The sequence below is a fragment of the Melanaphis sacchari genome, unplaced genomic scaffold (assembly GCF_002803265.2).
Source record: "Melanaphis sacchari strain LSU unplaced genomic scaffold, SCAv2.0 Contig167_pilon_pilon, whole genome shotgun sequence".
Classification (NCBI taxonomy): Eukaryota; Metazoa; Arthropoda; class Insecta; order Hemiptera; family Aphididae; genus Melanaphis; species Melanaphis sacchari.
The window spans coordinates 11,052-37,199 of NW_020270769.1; the positions used below are offsets into that span (position 1 = coordinate 11,052).

General features: G+C 32.0%; 1 protein-coding gene across 2 annotated transcripts; it reads left to right on the forward strand.

The window, feature by feature from the left end:
• Positions 1-433: 433 nt before the first annotated feature.
• Positions 434-25,985, forward strand: LOC112592295. Of its 2 annotated transcripts, none has more exons than XM_025336316.1 (5): positions 434-731; positions 20,913-21,070; positions 22,347-22,551; positions 24,014-24,295; positions 25,338-25,985. In XM_025336316.1, the coding sequence occupies exons 2-5, from the start codon at positions 20,959-20,961 to the stop codon at positions 25,621-25,623; spliced, it is 885 nt and encodes a 294-aa protein (XP_025192101.1). In that variant the 5' UTR covers positions 434-731; positions 20,913-20,958; the 3' UTR covers positions 25,624-25,985. The 2 variants fall into 2 exon arrangements, with proteins under 2 accessions (XP_025192101.1, XP_025192102.1); XM_025336317.1 differs by lacking the exon at positions 434-731 and adding an exon at positions 3,463-3,596.
• The last annotated feature ends 163 nt before the right edge of the window (positions 25,986-26,148 follow it).

Below are 26,148 nucleotides of genomic sequence, written 5' to 3' on the forward strand. Positions count from 1 at the left end.
AATATTTATAAATATCCTAATAGAGAGGAGTCAAACCAATTTAAATTGTTTAGGCCGAGAAAAATTTAAATCAGAACAATAATTATCACGGCGTCTAATATCCATCACAGATATTATTAATTTACATAAATTATTTCCCGAAAAGAGTATATATTTTATATTATAATATTGTGTACAGTGTACACTAACCAATAATAATTATAACGGAGTTAGAAATAAATTATAATTATTATAATACACACAACTATAAAATGTGTACCTACTACCTATATACTGCAGTATACGTCGCCTGAAAACCTAACGTCATATATCGTAGGCGTCATAAACACGGTGAATGAAGTAATGGACCAGGAAGGACGAACAGGTAGGGCGCTCCTCCGTTCACGAGACCGCGGACCGGTTTGTGCCGAACGGCCGCAGTAACGAGCTTCGCGCTAATATAGCCGGTCGACCTGTTCAACACAGTCTCTCCGGTCGCGTGTACCGATAATAATAATTACCTAACGTTGTTGCTATTATTATTTATTTATTTTTAATTTTTTAATTCAATTTTTATGTTCTCGTACAAAAACCATCATTACACGAAATATATCGACGACGACGCGAGTTCGAAAATGATGATACTACATCACAAGCGCGGTGTTCGATTCGCGTCCGCGGTGCCGCTCGTATCATAGTTTATCTGCAATCATTGAAAAATTGTAGTTTTGATAAAATAAAAACGAAATGACGTAAGTTTGAAACGAAATTATATATCCATAACAATAATAACGCATTGTAGTACACCGGTCGTTTTGATCGTACAAGTATAACAAAAAAATATAGTACATAGACGAGACAATTATTTACGAATCGTAAAAAAAAAAAAAATTAGCTACATACTTATTTGAATATACGTTTTGAAAAGAAGGCCGAATTAAGGTTAAATATCGTACATAATATTATTATTATTATTATTATTATCTATACAAATACCTATGGCATATTTTACAGACAGTTGCATACCGATTATGGTAGTCCAAGGACACCTCGCGTGTGTATATTTTGTGATATAGAACGGCCGAGAGAATTAAAACCGCCAGGTTTTCGAACCAACAGCTATATTATAGCCTGCTGGTGTACGCCGCGCTGCAATAAATAAACAGAATATCTGTATCACACATAATAATATATTAGTACGCGTATATATATTATATGTATAGGAACATCGTTAACGCGCGCGTACTATTTCAGTCGCTTTGATTCGCGTATTACATAGTCGTGTTATTTATTTTTTTTAATTCGTTTTCAATGGTGAAATTTTCGCCGTACGCGCCGGTCACTACGAAAATAATATAATAATACGTCTACGCGCCGGTAGTATTATTTTAGCATAATGCCGCGTAGATTTGTTACTATTATTATTTTTAATACCGCCGTGCATATAATGCGTCTTCCACGCTGCGCTCGCGAATAACGTAAGTCATTTCTCGATCGACCGTTTACATAATAACGATTTATTTTTCTCCAACATTCTATATTATAGTGTATTCACGTACACAGCCCGAGGGGCCGCATGCTTTCACGTGACTTAACTTCTACATTATACACCTTCCGAAAGACTGGTCATCGTTATAAATGTCGCAACATCGTGAATATATATATATATATATATACATGTGTTTAATGTGTGTGTATAATACATATGTATAATATATATATATATATATATAGTGTACATGCACCCAGCTGTGCAGCTTGCACCGCGGGAATGACAACGATTCGCTACGATGCGTCCTCCGAAACGTGTAACGAAATATGTTGTATATATTATGTATACGACATGTTGCAAATAGTCAATAGATACATTAGCATAGGTTTACCTGCGATCCGTTCGACATGTTATTTTTTCTCATTGCGATTATTAACGACTGTTAAAAATTGTAGTCTGACGCGTTTATTGGTATAACAATATTATGTGTGAGAAATAAGGTTTTCTAAAAAAAAAATTGTTATTCGTTTTGTTTTATTTATAAAATGATAAATTTCGCTAGATTATGTACATTGTCAAAAAAAGAGTGGTTTTTAGTATTATTACTTTAGATTGTACAGCATACTTACCTAACGACATGTTTTAGTAATTCATACATAGGATACGAATTATATAATTATGTATATTTACTACATGTGGTATGCTATATGTAAATTTGTTGTTATTGTTATTTCATCTATAAAAATTATGTTGCACATCAAACAGATTATTTTGTAACAAAATATTTCATTTCTCTTATAGACTATAGTACTTTAGAGTTAAATTGCGGTTTCTTAATTACACAATTTTTATAGAATCAAAATACCGCATGACAGATTTTAGAATATTTTCAATTTTATCGTATGTAATTTAAATTTATAATATAACAAAAAGAAACTTAAACGCGTATTAACGTAATTGGATGAAAGTATGTAACGATTTTATAAAATTTTAATATATATGAAAATAGTTTAAATCTTCCATAGAGATAATTAAAAATGTACTTAAATTTATAAACATAACAAAAAACCTATTAAATCTCCACATATATATGCACGTACCTATATAATAAAATAATAATATTCATACCTTCGAAACCCTGGTTTCTATGATATTTCTCACCGAACCATGATTTTTTTCTTTGTCTTCATAGTCTAATAATTCATCTACACATCATCTCGTTTCCTTTGTATACAAAACATACACTACATTATATTTTATGCCTGTGTATAATTACTATAGATGAAATAATGTGTATTGACCGTTCTCCGGAACTTGGAAATTCTTCGCTTCAATCATCTGTAGTGGTATGGCACCTCCCACGACGAGCGGAAAAATGTCACTCCTTGTTTCTATAATAACATACTTTGTAAGTAATAAATATCTAAAGAGATACCGCTGCCACCAATGTCCTTTACAGACGCCACCGTAAACATAATGGCATTACATCTATAAAGACTACAAAATATGTATTATATATATAAACATATACCGTTGCTGCAGCCAACGAGACGAGAAAAATGTCCCATCGTGGTACAAAAATGCAGCGATGTATAGTTTTGTATATATAGTTCGTCTGATCGCACACGGACGTGACCGTTTTGGCCGATCACAAAAGTCATGTACCTACAAAAGAAGAAGCTATAATACCAATACCACCCAATAGTTGCGCATAGCCACACGCGAAGAGCGATTCGACTCGGTGTGGAAAAACTTCGTCGTATTCATAATGGTTCATATATATTATATATAGGTGTGTATATAATATATTTGTATTATATATATATACAATGAGAGAGAAAGAAAGAGAGAGAACAGAGATAGGTAGTACCTATACCTACGTGATGACACTCTCACGATCGACAAACTCGAAACGGTCATGAGAAAAATATTATATTGCTTTGGCCACTGCAACAGGTAATTTACCGCGTCTCCGACTAAAAATAATCGACGGATGGCAACTTAATGGATCCGAAAATCGTTTTATTCCTTTATTTTTCGCCTAGTCACAAGCCTCGGAGGACGCAGGACACACACGCAGCCGCGGCCAATGATTCGATCCCGCGCGACGAAACGTGTAATAATGGTAATAATAAAAATAATGATAATATAATATTTTTACATTAGATATCCGCGCCGGATAACATAATGTGCACTCTAAACCCTAATGCGTAGCCGTAGTCACGAATTTCATTTATAAACGTTTACGACGATAAATTTTCGTTAATCGCACGATATAGGTATTAGGTGTGTACGCGTACACCAAATACTTACATGTAATATATATTATACACGCTATATACTACACGCACGGTATATACCGATATAATAAGAGTACCTACCCCATATATTATAAATACCTGCACACATTCCAATTATTCAATCTATCACGAATTCATGAACGAAATTTAATAAGCCCCGTTTACTGGTTCGTACACAATACGTTTGGTTGTAAATATATCTTTTTATAACCGAAATTCCGCAACTGTACTGGAAGTCACATTCTAAGTACATAACCGATTGCCGGAATGTGTTCGGATAAAATTAAATCACAGCATGTATTTGGAAAATATATCGTTATACGCGTATAACTCATGACATGTATACCTATTGTATACTCGCGCGTATAAAATATTCTCTGTTTATAATTTAAATATAACCTTAATCTATAATATCATATTTTTAAATTTTAAAAATACATCACAATGTGAATAGAAATGTGCGATTAGTAATTACCAATTACCTACTTAAACTAAATATGTATTATAATAATTATGAGATATATACATTAATAATGTTTTGTCATCTGCAGAAATTTAATGCAACTCAATTATCAAATTAAGGTGTAATTTATACTGCTGTAGATTTGCTCGGTCATCAAAATCAGGTACCTTGCTCAGCTCTTCAGTTGGTAATTGGTTTATTGGTGTATAGTGTACGTCTAACAGTATATCATAATGTAATTTTGTGAATAATGACCGTTTGAATAGTCCAGTGACCAGTGAATAGTTCCACCTAATCATAATAATATAAAATAAATATAAATTAATGACTATATATTATATTATATCACTACCGAGCATTGGGTTTTATTATGACAATATATAAGTAAATTTAATATATTTATAGGTAGCATAATATATACAACCAGTAGTTTTTTGTTTCGGTGAATACCCTCACCCCGCATTAACAAATTAACGTTAAAAAATGTTTTCATATCATTAAAATTTAACCTAATAGAAAATTTAAATATACCGTATGAATAACATAAAAATATAAATTTACAATTTTAAAATAAAAATATCAATAAAAGTCACGTCAGGCCCTCAATAATATTTTTACTAATAAATTTGATGGTAGGTTAATTGGCTCTAATATTAATGACAAAATAAGATAAATTGTTTTAAACATAAAATTGACTGTTATATGTAAATAAGACGAAGATAACACATGATTGTAATACTACCAATACTCATCTAGGTCCCAACATCAGACATCGGTGTTGTAATAGATAATTTATATTCAACAATTATTAGTTGAGTAAATAAGTACTTCATAATCTAATACTGCATGGGTTCTAACTTCTAAATATCAGCATTTATGATATTAATATTTTAATTTTCTAATACATAAAACATGCTCATAATTTATGAATCATCTGTTAGTTATGAAGTAAACTATAAATGTAAATAGAGACCAAAATAAATAAAAAATGTTATTAGGTATTGAGTATTGGACCCCCTTCTCGATAAATTCCTTGGTAGGTACGCCAAAGCGATAATGCATACATAAACGATGGAAACAATAGTAATTGCGTACACACCTGCACGTGCATGGAAGGCTATTAAACTTATTAATTATTAATTATAAGGAATGAATTACTATGCATCATTTTTATTATCATCGTATAAATATTAACCAAAATGGGAAACATTTTGTAATAGCAATTAGAAAATCTCTTATAGGTAATATTGGTATATTGTACGATTTGTACCAGCTACAAGTAGTTAAAACTTAAATGTACAACTTAGTAGTTAGTACCTACTTCAGACTACTAATAGCATATTAAATGTCGAAGGGACGATGAGTGAATAACCCTTTCCCTTAAATTTTGTTTTATTTATTTTTCTTAGGCAGTTGGGCTTATTGATAAATGTTTTGTTATCGGTGTTTTAAAAAGTACCATCTCTAGTAACTAATTTAACTTTTTATTAATTGATACACAGAGATATATTGCAGTGGAAATGTACGCAATTATAAATTGATTTTCAAATTGAAAAAAGAATATCTACTTCTATTATTTTACTTTAAAAAAAAACGTAATTTCTTGTCTTTTTTACTTTTTGATTGAAAAAAATGACTGTTGACTTTTTATGAGTGGTCGTGGAAATGTATTAGAGCTCCTTGCAATATCTATTGAGGTGATTTGAATTTTTTAAATCTCCCTTCCTATGCATTGATTAAACTTCAGCTGACACGTCTTTGCTACCTACACGCCACTTTCGTGTCTGAATAATTATAAACTGTCACACATGAGTACTATCACCGTTCAGCTGAGATCACTTCGTCAAGGTTGTGGTTATATATTCGTTTTCCAATTCAGCGTTTGAATGTAATAAATAATTATATTTATAAAACATTTACAACGGTTTAGACGACTAAACCATTTTAAGCCATTATTTATTCCATTGCACATTCAATTATGCAATTCACATTCACGTATACAAATTATACAATATAATGATATTGAGTTATATGATTAAAAAAAAAAAATCATGTGGACCGCAACTGTGTTCAATAATTAACGTATAGAAATATATTGGTTGTTGTTTGGCTTGTTATTTAGTTGTTTCTAAAAAATAAGTTTAATTTGATTTCAAAAACAAATATTCATGCACTGAAATATTTTAATTGAAACCACCATAAACGTATCGTAATATCCCCGGTAAAAATATTTAACTCGATTAAATTGATCAAAAAAAATACTTATTGAAATGTCCTAGAAACTCAACAGTATTTTTATATTGGTACCTACAAGAATCCAATAATGATTAATAATGATTATACACTATAAAATTGTATGATTGTGTTACACAATAATATCAATTTTTAAACTTACAACATATTATTCATAAATGCTCAAAATCAAATACCTATTTATTATATCGATAATAATATCATAGGTTAATGATTTTTAAACAAGAAAACTTGAGGTTTGAAAATCCTAGTCAGATCGGAAGACTTCTTCCGTGAAAAATCGTTAGTACACATAGCTATCTGCTACTTATGTAATATATAGTACACAAAAGAATCGTCGCAGTGTTTATTACAGGTTTTATTTTGTCATACGACAAACCACACGCGATCAATGACAAAGACAAAGTTAAACCACCACGCGATTTGCATCAATTGTCAAGAGAAATAAATCCTAACCAGAGCACTATTGAAAAATAATATATATTTCGTAATTTATGACTTTTCACCAGCTCTAGACACAGTTGCTCCGCCCATATCGCGAAAAACATTATGAAGCACGCGTGAACGATCTCGTTTGTATAAACGACGTACTATAATAATAATAATAATAATTAGCAGCAGCAGCAACCGACGAAAACCTATCAAGCAGAAACGTGTGTTGATCATTATCGACGCGTATAGGTACGTTGTAACGTGACGGCGATGGCTTAGTTTTTTACCTTACGATGACGCAAAACAAAAGAACTCAAAGTAGGATAACGAAAATAAACTTACACTGGATTGAAAAAAAAAACATCAAATTAATCGTTTTGGCACTGCGCGTTTGAGAATAACGTTTAAAGTGAACGTTTCTAATCTTATTGTGTACACATACTCGAAATAACCTTCGGTCTATTGTAAACTTTAGCTAACCTAACCTAAACCACAGTATATAAATAGGAGATATTTTCGATTTGTGAAACTCATATGTGAATATACTGCACACTCACGAAGTTCGTCACACTAACGTAAACTACAATAATTATGCGCCTACTTGATCGAAGGAACCCAATAAATATTAAATAAAAGCCAAATAAATGCGATTACTTTGCGGTGTTTTCTTTCACGGTTATTCGTTTATACATATTTTAGATTTCGAGCAAAGCGAGTGAGTGATTTAGTTGATACTTAGGAAAGTTAAAACAAAAATTCTCATTACCTTTCAAAATAATCGGGAAAAAATAAAATTTTATTTTTTATTTCGTGCGAGCGCCTTTCATTTTTATATATAATATGATATTGATTGACCGACTGACTGTAACGGGAATTCTATAATATCGTGACGTCTTTATAGTCAGCTGTGCATTAAAGATAATTTGCAGATAATCTAAAACGTATTAATACTCTTTTACCAAACCTCTCGTATATAACTTGTTTTAAGTATTAAAATTGATTGTCACCCATCAAATGGATGCACTAAAAGCTCGAACCATACCGAACCGCCACCGTCAGTGGCTTCGATATTCCAAGAACATACAAACAGGTTGCTTAATTGTCGTTTTTGATGAACGATGACGCACAAAGAGTTAGTGAAAAAACAGCGAATACTGACGTTATATTATTATTACCATTGCTGACGACGTGAATGCGGTATCTTAATGTAATGCGACACACCCGCGCAAATACACACGCGAAAGAGTGGAAAATTATATTAATGGCGTGGTCGCCGCCGCCGCCGCCGTAATGTCCGTCCGTTTGTCGACCGTTCGCGGGGAAACATCAAAGGACTTTGGCGGACCGAGGGCGCTAAACTCGTTTTTCCCAGCGCTCACAGATCGCCGCTGTCACCACCGAGTTATGTAGTACTATGTATTATTACTATTATAATCATCGTATAGCAACGCTTACCCGGACCCGCGATGACTACATTCTATATAATAAACATTATTAATGTATATAAGACGGAGACACACTCCGTCGAGACAAAAATATAATGATATATTGAAGTCATCGCAGCGTTTTCTCTCGCCGAGCCGTATGTCATACAGACTGCAGTGTATGACGATCATAAATTACAACCTACAGTGAATTTAACCCGGTTAAACATGAATATCAGTAAATAATGAATAATGACGTTTGTACGACGACGACGATCGTCTCTTTATTTTAAGAGGACGTTGTTGATTTGAATCCGTAGGTATGTGTTGTCTCGGACTTATTAACGCGTAACATACACCTAACGTGGATACAACAATAATTATATTCCTATTTTGTGAGGTAGGCTTTAATATATTAAAACCAATCGATCAACTATCGAAATTAAAGGTAAGATCGTCATCTCTGTTCTCTCTCTACTTATTTTTTTTTATATATTTTTATTATTAAAAGAGTTATGAATTTTTTAAACATTTTACTTACTTATTCGCTGACTTAACAATTCAATTATCGTAAAAATCCAAAAGAAGAACACAGCTGGACATTGTTCTTAACTTCAATTTTGATTATTTTAGTAATGTTCACTTTGATATTTAAGCTCGCAAAATCCCAACTGTTTAAATGTAAATGTTGGTACGTTATACGTTACCTAGTATAAGACGCGAGACAACGCGTTCATTTGATAATACTGCTGCTCGACCGGAGCAATGCACATCCGACATCCCGACATCATTGTCATTGTAGAATATTCTATGAGATATTGAGATGAATCTTTGTGATAACTTGGTCGATTGAAATGATTAACTTCTTTAAAATTAAGTGCAAGGCGATTACACCCTTAAACTATTACTGTAATTGTATTTTAACGTAAATTGTACATAAAACATAAAAATTATATTATTACATTTATTTTTTAAATATTTTACTTCTTTAATAAAAATGTTGTTAGAAATATTGTAGATATCATTAGTTTATTTAAAATCTGTAATTCTTATACGTAATATCTGTATTCAAATCCAAATATTTTCAAAATTCCGGGGGTTTTAGCCTTAACTATATTAACAATATTGTATTATACAACTAGAAGAACTCTTTTCTATTATGCACAGTATTATCACGAATTACGATGTACGATGAGTTATAATAAAAATGTTGTAATACGTTTATACCAACAACATATTAAATGTTATACATAGGCTAAGCTACAAAAACTAACGAGATGAATATTGTTAATTGTTTTTTTTTTTGATAAAAACGCATTTCGATGCCTACATTATATTTTACAACACCTATAAACGCTTTCTGAAGTGCTTAAATTATTGTTTTTTAACATATTTTTTAATTCAACCCGATATTCCGTAATAGGTGGTGATAATAGATTATTGAATGCTATGGACTCGGTTTTCTCTGATAACGGTTTTTGGTCATCACTTAAAAAACGCATTTCGCATTTCACGCGACTTCCTTTTCTCGCAGTCTTTTTAACCCGTAGTTTTTAGTGCGATCCCTTGCCGTGATGGATGCACGAATAATAACACGTTGCAAACCGTGCACGCAAACACGTCTACAGTCGTGGGCCGTAATGATATATATTATATTATTATTATGTCTTATCGACACGCGTATTACGTGTTTCGCGGCCTACGCGCTCGAATTCGAACGGAGATATAACATATTATAGGAACCCCGGTGTCGTTAAGTGAACATGATATTGTATCCCATATCAATGTATAATTCATTCACACGCGTATTTATGCATCGCATACGCGCACCACGGCCTATAGGTAAGAGTATAGTACCTACGCGCGTTACACAGCGAACGTTTAAAATTCTCGGCGCCTCGATCGATTTGCGGTTGTTGAACTACATAATATTATAACATGGCGTATTCCGTCGTCGTACCAATGCGTAAATATACGTACAAAATATAATACTATTATTATTATGCGTACAGTATCATTTTTTTTTTTCATCTTGATCCTTAATTGGACTCTGCGTACACCGTCTACAGCAGTCAGTGCATCCAGCCGTCGTGTTGTATTTTATACTTAATATCATATTATCCTCTGTGCGCACCGCTAAATCGCATTATATTCGCTGTAGCGCGTAGCAAGCACACGCATACACGTGCGCACTCCCTACAAACGTTTTGCGCGTAGAACGAGAATAATAATTACGATTATACGTACGATTTAGACGTATCGCACTGCAGGTATACAGATTACCCGTGCGCGATTGCAGGCGGCTAGTAGTAACGGCCACGGGATATTGTCTTATTAATTTTTTCTCGCTAATGAATACATGTTCTCGTTTTAAACCAGCCGTCGGTACTATCTCTAGTTAAATGGGTGTGTGTGTGTGTTTATTTGGCGTGTTATTACCATTGTATAAATAGGAGTTCACTGACCGTTTTGGAGTCCTAGACAATAACGTCCTCAAATGCTAAACACTCTGTCACCGCAGATGCATAATGTATATACATACAGAGATTGCAGCAGCATAGGCCCGTGGTAAATGTATAGTGTATATATATAGACGTACAGGACAAATCGGTGTTTAATAATAACAATATTATAATGACGGCGTTTCTATTGTAAACGCTGTCGTGATTTATGGCTGTTTAAAATTGCTGAGCATGCCACAAAAAAAAAAAAAAAAAATAATAACCACCGCTACACGTGTATTACCTCTACGATCTTCTTCTGTTTGCTCACGCAATATACGCGATTCCAAATGAGTTGACGTTCATCGCTTCAGACACGACCGACTATAGTATTATCGCGGTAACCGCCTACAAACGCGACGAATATAATGATAATAGTGCATATTATTATTTCTAATATAGTAATATGCGCGTACACGTAGTGTAATGTGTGTTGTTTACAGAACCCGGAACTCGATTCGTTACCGTTAAGTCGCTGCCGCCGATGTCGGTTCGTTGGGCGGGTGTTGGTTTCCTGGCGTGTGTGTCGTGAATAATGTGACACACTACATTGCCGCGCGTTCGACTTAAACGAATGCACTTGCGGAAGGCAACAAATCACTTTATCAACTCTCTATGATTATTATTATTATTATTATTATTATTGTATTATTACCCGTGTGGTGTAAATGTAATAAACGCTGTATTGTAGGTATGTATAGCTTTCGTGTGCGCCAAGATAATATTGACTCATAAATAATAAAAACATATTATTATACTCTACGCGAAACGACATTCCAGCTTTCATCATTAATGTTCATTACGCTTCCGTAATCACTGTCGTGTATAAATGACATTTATAGATCGCGTATACCTAAGTAATAATTGTACATGGTTGTGTCGCAGTCGAAATTCCCACAACGAGATAAACACGTTTTCTTTAATTCTTTTTCGTATACCTGTACCTGTACCGTGAAAATTCGCTTTCGCCGCACCGGAATTCGACTATACAGTCAATCACATAATACAATTATTAATATATATTATACCTGTACAACTAATACACGACAATACATGTATATACATACACACGGAGTCGTCGACTTTAATCCATCTATGTGCGGCGCGTACACGTGTGTACCTGGGCTTCAGTCGACAATCGTTATTACGCGTTGATCGAGTGCTGTCGTGTGCACTTTATACGTAAACAGAAACACAATCACTGCGCCGACTACAACGAGCCTATAGTGTCGTATACGACTTGTCGTGTGATGAGCACCAACTGCAGTGCACGATACATTATCGTGCAGTCTGACGGTAATATTTAATTGTAATAGCGTTGCGCCCAAGTCGAAAAAACCAACCCAGGTCCCTCAAAGATCTAATTTAAAATTTTTTAACAGAACGTCTGTACCTATTTGTACGCTTACGTGAACGCAATCGTTGCAGGTCAGGAAAATTTGGTTTTCAAATTAATTATCGTTCAGTATTTTTTACGGTATCTGCCGCCCCGGCGGGCACAGCGAGTCGGTCGAATGATGTCGCATAGAGCCAATTGAGCGTATGATTTTGATTTTCGCGTTTTCGATCTCACGACTTTGCACCGGCTGTCGCATAGAGCACTCGAGGAAAACTTTCGCGTGAATTGTAACGTTCGCACATTATATTCCTAGGTGAAGTTGAAAAAACCATTTAATATGTTTTTAAATTTTTTAATATTTATTTATTTATTGTAATATTTTCGATAATCGTACTATACTTACTAACGTATATCGTATTTGTGTACACGGCGCGGCGGCGACGAAGGACCTTCGGGTCCGGATGCGACGACGATGACGACCTTGCCGTTTCCTTTGTATGTGTGAGTGTGCGCGACTTGTACACTGCACATTACTTACACACACACACATTACACCCGCGTACATGTCAAACCGGCATGTGCAATGACATCATCCGCGTGGTCTACCCACAGCTGTACGACCGGTTGTAGGCGGTTATATGGCCCACGGAGCACACCTACTTTCACTCGTTATTGTCGTCAGTCGACAGCTAGCGCACACAATAATATTATAATTTATAATATACACACGTATTATTTGTATATTTTATATATTATTATTATTATTATCGTGAACGCGGTCCGCGATAAAAAGATTTTGCAATTTCCCGTTACGTGCATTCATCCCGCGCGTACGATACGTCTCATCGCGGTTCTTACCTATATATAATAATATAATAATATAATTCACACTGACACTGTAATACGTACATGGGTATTAATGCGTGTATACGTTGTACTGACACACACACACTGTGCAATGTGCATATTATAGTCGTGCCTACTCGTGTGTGCGCCGCACACGTATTTCTGCCGCGTACGAGCGCTTTTTGGGAAAAGTCTCCGGCAAATGACATAATAATATCATATTATTATTATTATTATTATTGTGATTATTGTGTATGTGTGTGTATTACACAAATACGCCGACGTCTCGCGCGTTGTAACCCGTGCAGGTTTTACTCTCGTCTGGAATTGTCAGATCGAGCTCCCGTTAAAGACGTGAGCGTGCTACTTGTTTTTTTCATCTCGTCGATTTTTTCGTTTCCTTAATTTTTTCCAATATAATATCGTTACACGCGACTGCAGTCTTCGATCGTTTTTGGGTGCGGTTCGTCTGCTGCTCTAGATCTCTAATAGGTTTTTGCACGTCGTCGTCGTCGAAATCGCATATTGCACCCGCCGCTCAAAATATTCGCCGCGCGTCCTATCGTGCACAGCTGTTGTTCGCGAAGAGTCCTGGGACCACCACGAAACGCCTCGCATGTAACACGCGCACGCAATAGAAGTATATTCGTCTTCTGCCGATGTGAGTTTTTGTTTTTTTTTTTATTTTCTGTTCGTAAAAAACGTGCAGCGATCGTGTGCGACGAACGGTACGACTGGCGGCGACATTAATAATAATTGGCCGTGTCGCGTGTCGTGGAAACAATGTTCTGTTGGCTGCTGTAGCTACTATATACCTATAGATACTGATAACGAACGGCAACCGATCGAGAAAAGTATAATATTATTTATGATTATGCGACGCATCTATTGTTGCCGTTGCGAGATGAACTACGCGCCGTAACAATAATTATAATTACTGCAGCAACCGACTAAAATGTAAAACAAAAGTGCAACCACAATTTCCTTCCGGAAGCATACACAACTGCCTATAATTTATGAAAACCATTGCTTACGAATAATATAATAACAGTAATTTTTTGTTCTCGCTCCTCCTCCTCCTCCGTTTCAACCCGCAGCCACTACATCCGTCATCGCTGTACGCAAGTAACGCTTTCTTGTTCGAATCTATTGTCTACCCCGTGGACTAGCTGTATAAGTACTCTTTATAGTCGGTGACGACGGTAGTGAAAGTGTAATGTGGTAGTTTAAACAGTATAATAAATAATAATTACAATAAACAACACAAATGTATGATTTGTTATCCTTGATAACGCGCATCGTTTTATTCTTATTATTATTTTACGATGTTCGGTACACTCGGTACAGTAGTTTTCTCCAGACGAATAATCATTTTTAGAAGTTCGTTTGAAAACCCACTGCTACAGTCTATCCGTCTGCTTCTCTCTCTATCTCCCTCTGTCTCTATGGTTAGCCATCCGTGTTTGTGCGTTTAAACACGACCGTCAAGCACCGCTGATGGGTTTTTAACCCTATAAACTAATCTTAGGCCGGTCGTATAGTCAAGGATTATTCAGATCATTTATTGATGTAATGATCATCATCTTCGTCTTACTAAAATATAGGTACTACACCTACCTAACATTTTCATTAACACTTTCAACTATAACTAACGTGACCATATTTTTTTCTCAGGAACGCCTGTAAATTTTAACAGGAAAAAACAAATATTTTATAGTTTTTCGTGTAAAATTACAATACATATAATAATTTTAGTAAAACATCGAATAGAATAAAACAAATTATTTTTAACAAGTTAAACAATGTTTATTAATAATTAAAAATGGTAAAATGTATACGATCATATATTTATACCTGCAGTGTTGTTTTCTGTTACGTGATAGTCAAATACACGTTCTTTTTCGATGCAATGCAATGGAAATCACAATTTTTTTTTAAAGCAGGGCATTTTTTCGTTCTTTGGGAATAATAGCACTCGATCTTAGCTCGAAAGCGAGACTGTCCTGCACTTCCGCTTAATATATGGTCTCGTCGACTGTGGCTTGACATGTTAGCTATTTATTGCTCACTGCTCAGTTGACAGTTTGTCTGTAGTGTACCTATACATAGGATAATAACGGATTTCTTTATTTTTCATCGACCACCGTAAATATTCGGCAATAACGGATATCGAAAAAAGCGTCGATAGGTAGGTTCTATAGAAATCTGTGTACCTGTAGAAATAACCACTTCGATTATGATGGCGATGGTCTAACTAAGGTCCGGTTATGTTAGTCGAACAGATGAGTTTATACGATGATTGTTATTAACTATAGTATTCAGATGTAATGGGAGGCGTTGACGTGTACGTGTTTGGGTTTCTAGTATAATATTGTTGTTTGGCACGTGTTTGTTTCCAATGTAACATATTTTACCGGTTCTTATAACCTAACCACACTGATACTTAGTTGGGATACAACAATTTATGAACCAATATAGTGCGAGCAGGTATTTCAATAAATTAAATAACTCAGTTTCCGCGGTCATAGGTCACGCTCACACACACACAAACGTATTATACAAACGCGTGTTCAATCGTCTCAACTTAAGACTTCAGAAATTTTTTATAACTATATAGGATATCCATAGTCTATAGGTACCCCTACATCAAAATCCACGAATATTCATCTTTTTAATTATTAGGAAATACCATTAATCTAAACTTAAAAGTCAGGTGATAATGAAATTATAATTATAAAAGAAAGGTTAATGATAAATATTTTTAATAAAATTTGATTTTCATGATAGGAATTATAATATTTAATTATTGTCTCTTTAATATTACATTTTAAATGTTTAGTATGTACCTTATTACTCTTATAAATTTAATCTTATATTTAGATATTTTGTTCGTGGGTATCGTATTGTAGGATTTTTTTTAGTAATTTTAAAATAATACATTATGCCTTTTTGTAAATTTATTTAATTTTATTCTGTGGCCTTATTAATATTATATGTATATTTATATTCTAAATTACATAGTTTAGAGTTGTATTAGTTAAAATTACATTGACGAACAGTCGTCTTCATAAAATATAAATAAAATGAAATAAGCAGTTCATTTTTTTTTTAATTATCATTTTAATAATGATAATATTTAAAATCTAATAAATAAAAAAACTTATTTATCGTAATACTATATGGGACGTCTTAATATTCTATTTAAAAATTAATCCATAAATTCAATAAGTTGATAATTGTAGAGCGTTGACACATGCTCCTTTCCCCACCACCACCGGTTAGTGAGCTTGAGATACGCTTATGTAAACACCTAACTGTCAATATAATATGCAGATAACATACCTAATCATTTTTTTTTTGTATAACGTATTTTAATTTTTATGTTTTTTTATTGTATTCTAAGTTTTTATAAATTATAATTTTTTATTCTTATTCAAAAATGTATGACATGTCGATATATATAGTTTAAAACTTATAAATTTAGTGAATATTATGTTGAAATATATGTGTAAATAAGGTCATACAAGCCCAACTTCAGAGCTTCATTATTATTATTCTATTCGTACATATCAATCGATATTAGAAGTGAAAGCTATAATTATTATAAAATTGGCAGTGTATTATGATATGTTTTTAGTATTTATACTCTCCCTGGCCTTACTGAAAACAATGCATTTTTAAGTACTTTGATTGTGTAATAACTAATAACGTTTTGTTTTATCAACATCAATATTACGAGAAAAGTTATTATTAGTTTAAAATAGGTTATTTTTATGTTCATCAAATTAGAATAAACTTTTTTAACTAACGTTGTATAAAAAAAATAAAAATAATATTGCATAGTAAAAGAGCTCTTATATCTTTTGTTGTGAAAATTTGGTTTTTTACTATTACTACCTAACCGCTTTTTGAATTTTTCAGCTCGAAACTGGTTTTCTATAAATAGTAATTACTAATCGACTATCAATGATATACTGATGGAGGACCATTTAAAATTACTTGAACTAGTATCAAATATAATATATTATAAAATTTAGATTTTATTTCAAATTTTCCATGTTAAACCCTTCAAAAATCGAATGTGTGGCGTTCTTTTTACATAGAATTTTGAAATTAATCGTTAATCTTATTACTGTACATAGATGATAGATACCTTCTTAATAATTCGAGAAAAGTTCTTATAGTATGAGTACTTGTTCTCATGTATTAACTTAATAATAATAACACGTAACATTAATAAAATGTACTATTTGTAAGTAGTAAAACTTGATGGAAAATATATAAGTAATGATACCTTCCGTGACTAGCAAAGATTTTAGCGTAATATTATGCAACAAATTGATTCGATCTTTTGATCAAACAATTTTTGATACTGTTGCTTACATTTTCAAGCGTTGTGGATACATTGATAATATCATGACCAGTGATCACAATGTTCTTGGTGCAACAGTGTACCAACAATTATAATAATAAAGTCGTTCCTGTATTATGATATTATTAAACTATTTTGATTCCTGCTTCGCTGATCATTCTTCCCTGATGCAGCGTAGACACCAATTTATGCATTGTTCGTAAACTACTTATAATTTACTACGTACCAATATACTAACTGCGTGACATTTACATAACGGAATCGCTACGTCAACAGGTGTGAATAACCGGTCCGTAGAGAATACAAGAAATTTGAGTTGTCGTTATGGTGTAAAATATTATTTATAATTTTATACAAGGTGATTTACCAATCACGCTCACTCCAATTTTTCATTTAATAATAAATTTATTCCAATAATTCTGATTTTGAAATACTTTTGAAATATTTTGCACTATTGTATACACTTCTGTTTTTTAAACGAGAATCCCATTTTTACTATAAATAATTAAGTAGACAATTTTTTGAAAATTTGTTATTTTTCAGATATTTAAATAATTGTGTTGTATAAATTATTATAATTTAAAAAAATAGTTATCATGTTTTCCAAAATCCAAACATTGATCTATTATCCTTACAAGTTACAGCATAAAGTTAAATAATTTAAAAATTACTTGTTTGAATTTTTATTTTTATAAGTAAAGATTTCACTTAATATGAAAATCTCAAAAATTTGAAAATATAATTTTCAAGTATATATTTTACAGAGTACTAAAAATTAGGTTTGGAATAACTGCATTAATGAAGGAGAAAATGGAGTGAACATACTTGGTGAATAAATCTGTGAAATGTGTATATATATGCATATATTTCTTTCTATATAGTCATACAGGTAGTATTATGTATATTGTATACCCATTACCCATACCTATCGGTTGTCATTAGCGCGCCTCTCGATGCACCTACTACAGAACGATTCACTATAAATAGTAACAATAATATTATTAATATTTACGACAACCTGCAAAATCCGGGACGAGAAGTTATTAAATAATGTTATTTAAGAAATAAAAATATGTACATATGGTTTTATTTTCAGAGGGGGGAATATATTTTATACACGTACCAACGATGAATAGGTCCATAAAGTATTATAATGCGTATTATTCTGCAGAACGACTGTAATAGTCTGTGCGCGGGGTTTAAGGTTTTAATAGTGATAATAATAACAGAAATAAAAAAAAAAATAATAGTACTTACTGCTATGCATTTATATCGACAAAATTAAAAAAAATTAACTAAATTTATGTTATTTAATTTTTTTCTTACTTGGTATAGCTATACGACTTTTATGAGTGAGGTCTGATGGGATACAGCGAAATCCGTTATTTTCATATCTTTGGTTATAACACCAAAACTATATTCTTGGCTTTAAATTGTAGCCACCCAAAATACTGAGATATCATTTTTAGACTAAATTTTACCATACGATTTATACAATAACACTATTGCGCATCCTAAGTTCTGACGATGACATATATTTACATGGTTATTTAATTGCTTTTGATCTTGTGTGATTTAATAATTTTGAACGACTACGTTTCAACTGTAACAGAAAATAATTTTTGTTAATTAAATTACGTGGTAATTAATTGTATATTTTTCATTTAGGATGTGTAGTATTTTTGTGTTTTTGAATAAAACTAAATACTCCTCAGCTAATTCTTCCTGATGATATTTACCGTTTTTAATTATTACGAATTACGATCATATAATTATTCAGTTCACGTCACTCATATAATATACGTGACACTCGCTATATGTCTATAACTATACAATTAGCTATTGTTTTAAAGTTATATAAATTCTTTCATGACGCGAAGAATGTTTGGGAATTTTTTTAATTATGAGTTATAACTGTTATTTTACAACTTGTTTTAGTATTGAAAATCATTTATTCACTTGTGTTGAAGTAGATTTTTTATCTGTCGCTCTTACAATTATATAGTTAAATTTTTTTTCTATAGTACTGTTTACTATTTTTTTATTTTTTTTTTTGTTTTGCGATGTTTTGTGTTTATAAAATATATAGGTCACGCGAACAAACGGATCGTAAGGGTTTTGACATAAAACATTTTGATCAAAAATAATGTATATCCAATGGCGCATTTTACAAAATCCCTAAACGCATAGATTACATTGTAATAATATATTTACTTTTTACGCCACTATAATAACAATGTTTATAATATCCCGCGTACACTGTACACACACAACTTTGGTTGATATAGAGTGAAGAGGCTTGATTCTTCAAAAGTCTTTCAATCTGTACTCTTAAAATTGACATGGCCGTTTTCGACCAAAGACGTACTTTTCTTTTTTCAACCGATTCACTTTTCGACCAAAACAAAATTGTATGTAATATATGTAAAATAATAAAATAATTGGTATATAATTTTCGTAAAATTAGGACAATTTTATAATTATATAACTTTGAAATTGATTAAAAGTATAAAATGCATAAAATGTTGTTAAATAAATGTAGAAAATTATTTAAAATATAAAAATATCTATATATTAACATTATTTTTATATTAATATGTCGCAGTATGTAATAAGTATAATATTATATAAAATAATAAAACTTAAATCATATGAGTAGGTTTGTAACATATTATCATAAACATATTGTTAATATATATAAATATTCTTATATTTTAAATAATTTTCCACATTTTATACTTTTAATTATTTTCAAAGTTATATAATTATATAATTGCCCAAATTTTTCGATCATCAGCCGAAAAAGGAACGGTACGTTTCTGCTTAAAAACGGTATCGCCCCTTAAAATAAACCAAAAAATAGTTGATGTATTTTACCTACTTAAGAGGACGTCATACCAGCATGTGTTGTCTTCATTTTACACACGTACGACATAGACAAAATGCTTTTCGCAGTCTGAGTAGAACTAGCTCAATTTTGGTTCTGGAGTAAATATTTCTAATAAAATTGAATTGTGATAATATTTCTGAGGGCAAAATGTTGTGTTTTTAAAAAAAAATTAAAATTTTGAAAATTTAAAGGTCATTTTTAAATGTTGACATTTTTGCTATTTCTGAACAATATATAATGAACGTTAATTAGGAATAATAGAAAAAAACGCAGCGTCTTACAGACATCCTCTTAAAGAATATTATAGTCCAAAATGTCTTATTGAAAAATACTTATTATTATAGAATAGTTTCTTAGTAAAAGTGGCTATAATATTATTTTTAATTTTGACTAACATTTAATGGAACTTCTTACGTAAAAACTAACCACCTACCATAATTTCGAAAAAAAAATAGGAAAGTACTTTTTGGTCATAATTATGTATTTTATGTTGTTAACACTACCCCTACCCATCATAATTTTACCAGATTTCTAACCATACACGATGATACACAACATCATTGGACTTTATACATTTACTTTTATTTTTTAATATTAATGATTCTTTTTGTTTTTTCAAAGGTCTAACGCGTCATTTTGAACAGCCCATTATTTTTAACTTAACAAAATGGTGAAACGTATCAGTAAACACCACTACGTGGCTACACCCGGTAGCAGCAAATACCACCACAGATCGTCGGAGACGCTACCGTACGTGCACAGAGGATATTCCACCGATGGTAAGTAGAAATATTATCAGGGGAGGACTGACCAAAGAGGCAACGTGGCAATCATCTTTTGGGCCCTTGATAGTGTCAATAAAAATTAATAAAAATTATACATATTTAAGTATAAAATGTAATATTAAAATATAATAGTACAACACCATTTATTTGAAAATGAATGAAAATGAATTAAACACTATTAACTAAAAATATTTATTAATTAAAATATGATAATAATAGGTTCATTTGATTAATTTTCTGGACCTCTCAATACTCAGTTCACCCCTGACTATTATTATAAAATGTTAATAATCATCTTAAAAATATACCTATACAAAGTATTATTAAGATTATTTTATTAAACTACGCTGAACATTTATTTTTATTATGTTAAAATAAACAAGACCGGAAGTATTATTGAATCCCAACACTAGTTAAAACTTTCTCAAACATCAGTCCTATGTGCTCAGAATATATTATTATTTGTGCACTAAAATACGGGCTTACGAATGTGAAAATAGAAAATAGTAATTTTTTTTTTAGATTATAATATTTTATCTCATCAACCATAATAATTATTATGTAGTTTAACGGGAGTGATAAATTAAGAGTTAACACAGTTTATAAGAATACATTTTATTTACTCATTTTAGGAGTTATAAAATATTTCGTAAATTGTAAGAAAAAAATATTAATTTGAACTAATTTTCAATTATTTTTATTAAATTTGAGCAAACTAATTATCCTTATATCAAGAGCAAAATTTTTTGAGTAGGCATACGTAATTTGAAATTCACTTACAAGTATTCATTAATTATCTATGGGTGATTAAAATAAATATTTTTTGAACAATAGTCGTTTATTCGTATTTAAAATAACTCCAATCAATTAAACGTATTTTAATTTATACTCGATTTTTAAATTTTACTCCATAACTGTTAGGAAGTATTAAAAGAACAACAACAACAACAACAATAATAATAATAATAATAATAATAATAAATTGTACAACTTGATTATCGGATTTGAATTTAAATCTCATCTAAAAAAAAAAAAAATTTACGAATAAAAGATAAAAATATTTTTTCTCCTATTACTCCCAATGAAAACAGTTGCAAGCATCGATATTTTCTCGTGATATCAAAAAAATTTAAAAAAGGGTAGAAAAGTTACTCTTTGTGTCTCTATATCACTATGCCATTGAGGCACCCTCCAATTCCTGTATTACTACATTCTTAAATACGCTTTTAAATAAACCCAACGATTTTAATGAGAACATACTTGCGAACAGGTGAAGACAGCCAAAGAACTCTGTCCGAGTACACGATCGCCACGGACAGGCCGTCGTCCCGTGGTCACCGGACGCCACCCAGGTCGAAACGGTCCAGGAGTCTGGAGAGGCCGTCCAGCAGCTCCCGAGCCAGGTCGGCGGCTAGCCACCACGATTCGGACGTTTACGTGACCAGCGCCGCGTACAGACCGCCGTCCGAAATGAGGTGAGTAGAAACAGATCGTAAATCAGTTATCACTACAGTTTTTGAGCGGACTTGGGTCTCGGTATATCTGGTTTTTAGACATCATTATAAATTCGTAACTAATGTATTCGCCTCATGTGTATATAGGTATAGGTCGTGGTGAATAGTACACAAGCATACCAGTCACTAGTGTACCAACAATAACACCCAACACTGTAACGCCTTATACCCCTAAGTCCTATATGTGCATATAACCTTTCTATTGATTGCAACTTGCAAGGGGTGTATATTATTTATTTTGTCGTGTGTGGATGCGCTAATAAATAATTCCGCTTTGAATACTGTAATAATTGCATATACAGGTACCTACTGTTTTTTTTTTTTTTTATCAATGTTATTAGAGGATTTTCACATAGATATTTATCCGCAACATGACGACTCGACGACTGTACCACTTTACCCACAAAAATCTGAAGTAGGTAGGTATAAACAAATAGGGATGAAAAACCATGCGCGAGTCGCCATGCCGTAATTAAAATAATGTATTATGTATAGGTACCACTCTTCTGTCGAATATATAGGTATATATTGTGTGCTTCTAATCTATAGTGTAAGAGAGTGTGTAAGTGACTTTGGACGGGATTTTACATTTATTTAATAAAATTAAATTCATTTTTTTGATTTTCTTTTGTTGCTTTTAAAATATGTAATTATTATACTATTTATTGTATACTTAAACTAAATCATACTATTTTTAATAATTTATTATAAACTCCAATCAAAGGTACGACTTGAAGTTAGGTTGATTTATTGTTTCTTACTTTGTAAATGGTAGTTTTCTTTTGCTTTTGGAGAAACTTCGAATCATTTTTTCAACATCAACATCAATGACTCTGAATGATGTGTTTGATAATGCAGTCAAACGTGTTCCACACGTTTTTGATCTTTTTTGCTTACCATTTTTAAAAACATTCGTTTCCTTACTACACAATGAATGCTTCCTACATTCCGTAGAAAAATCATATAGGTATATTATATATTATTGTAACAATAGAAGTAAATGTCAATGTACTTAAGTAGTACGTGCGATCACGACGATAACGTGGATAGTCTACGCCGTCGTTAGCTCGGGCTATTAGAAATTACAAAACTATAAATAGAATTGACTGAAACCAATATAATTTTTACAAAATATACTCAATATAGAAATAATTTAATGTTTTTTATCACGCAAGTATAAATATCATCCTATTGAAAATAAAGTTAAAGATAGTATTATTACTATATACACATAGACATATATAGTACCTACATACTTATAATAATTTTCACCAGCCCCTTTTTTTTGAGATTGAGTGGGGACATTTCTCTTATACCCCTCTCGTATCCACATCGAATTAAATGTAGGTATTAGGGTAGACAGTTATATTTTGATCGCAATTATATATTGTTATAAAAATGGCGCATTCTTTTTTTTTTCTAGTCGAGGATCTCATTACACCAGCAGGAGCAACCGGAGCAGAGGGCCGGCTCCCAGCCACTACTCGTATCGGAGCAACGGTCTCGCTCCCTCGGAAGTATCGACGGTCAAGTCCAAGATCACACGCAAACCGGGCGTCACCATTGAGACCATGTCGGCGCCAAATCCGTTTTGCCCAAACACTAAGGGCATGTGCTGTCTGATGCTGCTGCTTAACCTGGGACTCATATTGGTTACGTTGGGTTTCGTCATCGTCATACAATTTTTTGAGCCCCTGTTCGTGTGGTGAGTAATATATATATATATGTGTGTTACATCCTGCCCATCTGTTTACCATTCGCCTCAACTTCGTATACTCGTAGACATAAAACAGTCGACACAATGGTTGGAAGTCATTACATAGTAATAATAATTATTATTATTATGACATTATGACAATAGATATACTATTCTGTGTAAAATATCAATATACGTACTTATTAAACTTGATATCAATTAGAATGAATGGACGCCAAATCTCCTGCAAGCAAAACGCTTGTGGCGGGGATAAAAAGTTTGAGCTACTCATCAGTCAGAGTTTTCATGGAATAAATCTAAATTAATTTGGAAATAATTGTACTAATACTCGTATACTTTTAACCAAAAATAGTTTACCAAAAATCTACTAGACTTTTTTTCGTCAGAAAAATTCCAAGTACAACTGTTAAACTGCCAGGTCTGAGGTCACAACAATCAACGCTTTTTGAAACACGTCGAGCAGTGTGTATTATATGCAACAGTATTATTTAAATATTTTATTGCGTCACTTACAAATAATTTTTGAAGTTAGATTTGAATGAAACTTACTTATTTTACTCCAACTATATGATAATAGAAATGTGTATTTCATGTTTGAGAACGTAAACATTTTGTTTTCTCAAAATTATTGCTCTTAAAATACATTTCTTTCGCGTTTCTCATGTGGTATATTATGTTCACGTATTGCCACAACTTTATCGCATTATCTAGTTTACAAAATTAATAAAATATTAATATTATTTTTCATACAAGTTATTTAGTACCTAGGTATTTTTTTTTAATTAGTTCTTACGTAATTGATATTGTTTAACCTCATATGGGTGGAAGTACCTATGATGTCTTTCTAAGCCGTAAAATGAGTTTTAAGACTTGTGTAAAAACAAATAATTAAAAGTTACGGTTTCGACTTTGGCGAAAAAATATTTTTGGCACCCTCCTCCCCTTAGTTTTATTTTTCTTACCGAGTATATGTATTATATTTGTGTGTTTTAATGTTTGTACGACGTCTGATTTTGTTTTTTTTCCATAGGGTATTAGGCATAATATTCCTAATTTTCGGTTTCTTGACACTCATGGGCAGTCTGATCTACTGCGTAACGGTGTGCAGGGACGCCAAGACGCCCAAGGAAGTGGCTATGCAAAATCACTACTGGACGCATCATTGGCAAAAGAGTTTCGGTGCCACACCCGAAATACATTATAAGACGGAGAAGTATCCGCCACAAGCCGTGAACCATTCGGACCACGATGAGTACAGCGATCGATTTTCAATCGGCAAACAATCTGACAGGCACATGCACGGACACAGATACTAATTGCTTAGTTAAACATAAATGTACATACATTTTGTAATGTTTTTTTTTTTTTAACTGTAAATATTTTAAAACGGTTATTTTTGGTCGACCAATTTAACATAATAGTGGTCATGCTAATATGACACCCATGTCTTTAATATCAAAATAATGTATAATATACAAATAGGTAATATTTGAATAGTTATTACTAATCATACAAATATAACAGTAATTTATTTCAACTATTGAAATAAAGAAGCCGTTTATTACCTTGATTTAATTAAAACACTACTACTTCTGTCCACAAGTTGTACAATTAATAAATGTCTAAAAAAAATTATGCTTGAAATTATTTATAAATGTCATTTCTTATCAAACTAAAATTCAGTAATATTAATAAAAAAAATAACACCAAACATTCCTAACATGTAATATGCATTGTAATTTGATTTGTTATAAATTATAGAAAAACTGATATTTAGAAAATTCAGAATTTCTAACACATAATAACAAATTATTAAATATTTATATACCATTCATACAAAT

Bases quoted from the DNA above. Each gene is read 5' to 3' on its own strand.
- LOC112592295 (XM_025336316.1), top strand. From the start codon at position 20,959: ATGGTGAAACGTATCAGTAAACACCACTACGTGGCTACACCCGGTAGC. The intron at 21,071-22,346 runs GTAAGTAGAAAT...ACTTGCGAACAG, and splicing joins CAGAGGATATTCCACCGATG to GTGAAGACAGCCAAAGAACT. The intron at 24,296-25,337 runs GTGAGTAATATA...TTTTTTCCATAG, and splicing joins TTTGAGCCCCTGTTCGTGTG to GGTATTAGGCATAATATTCC.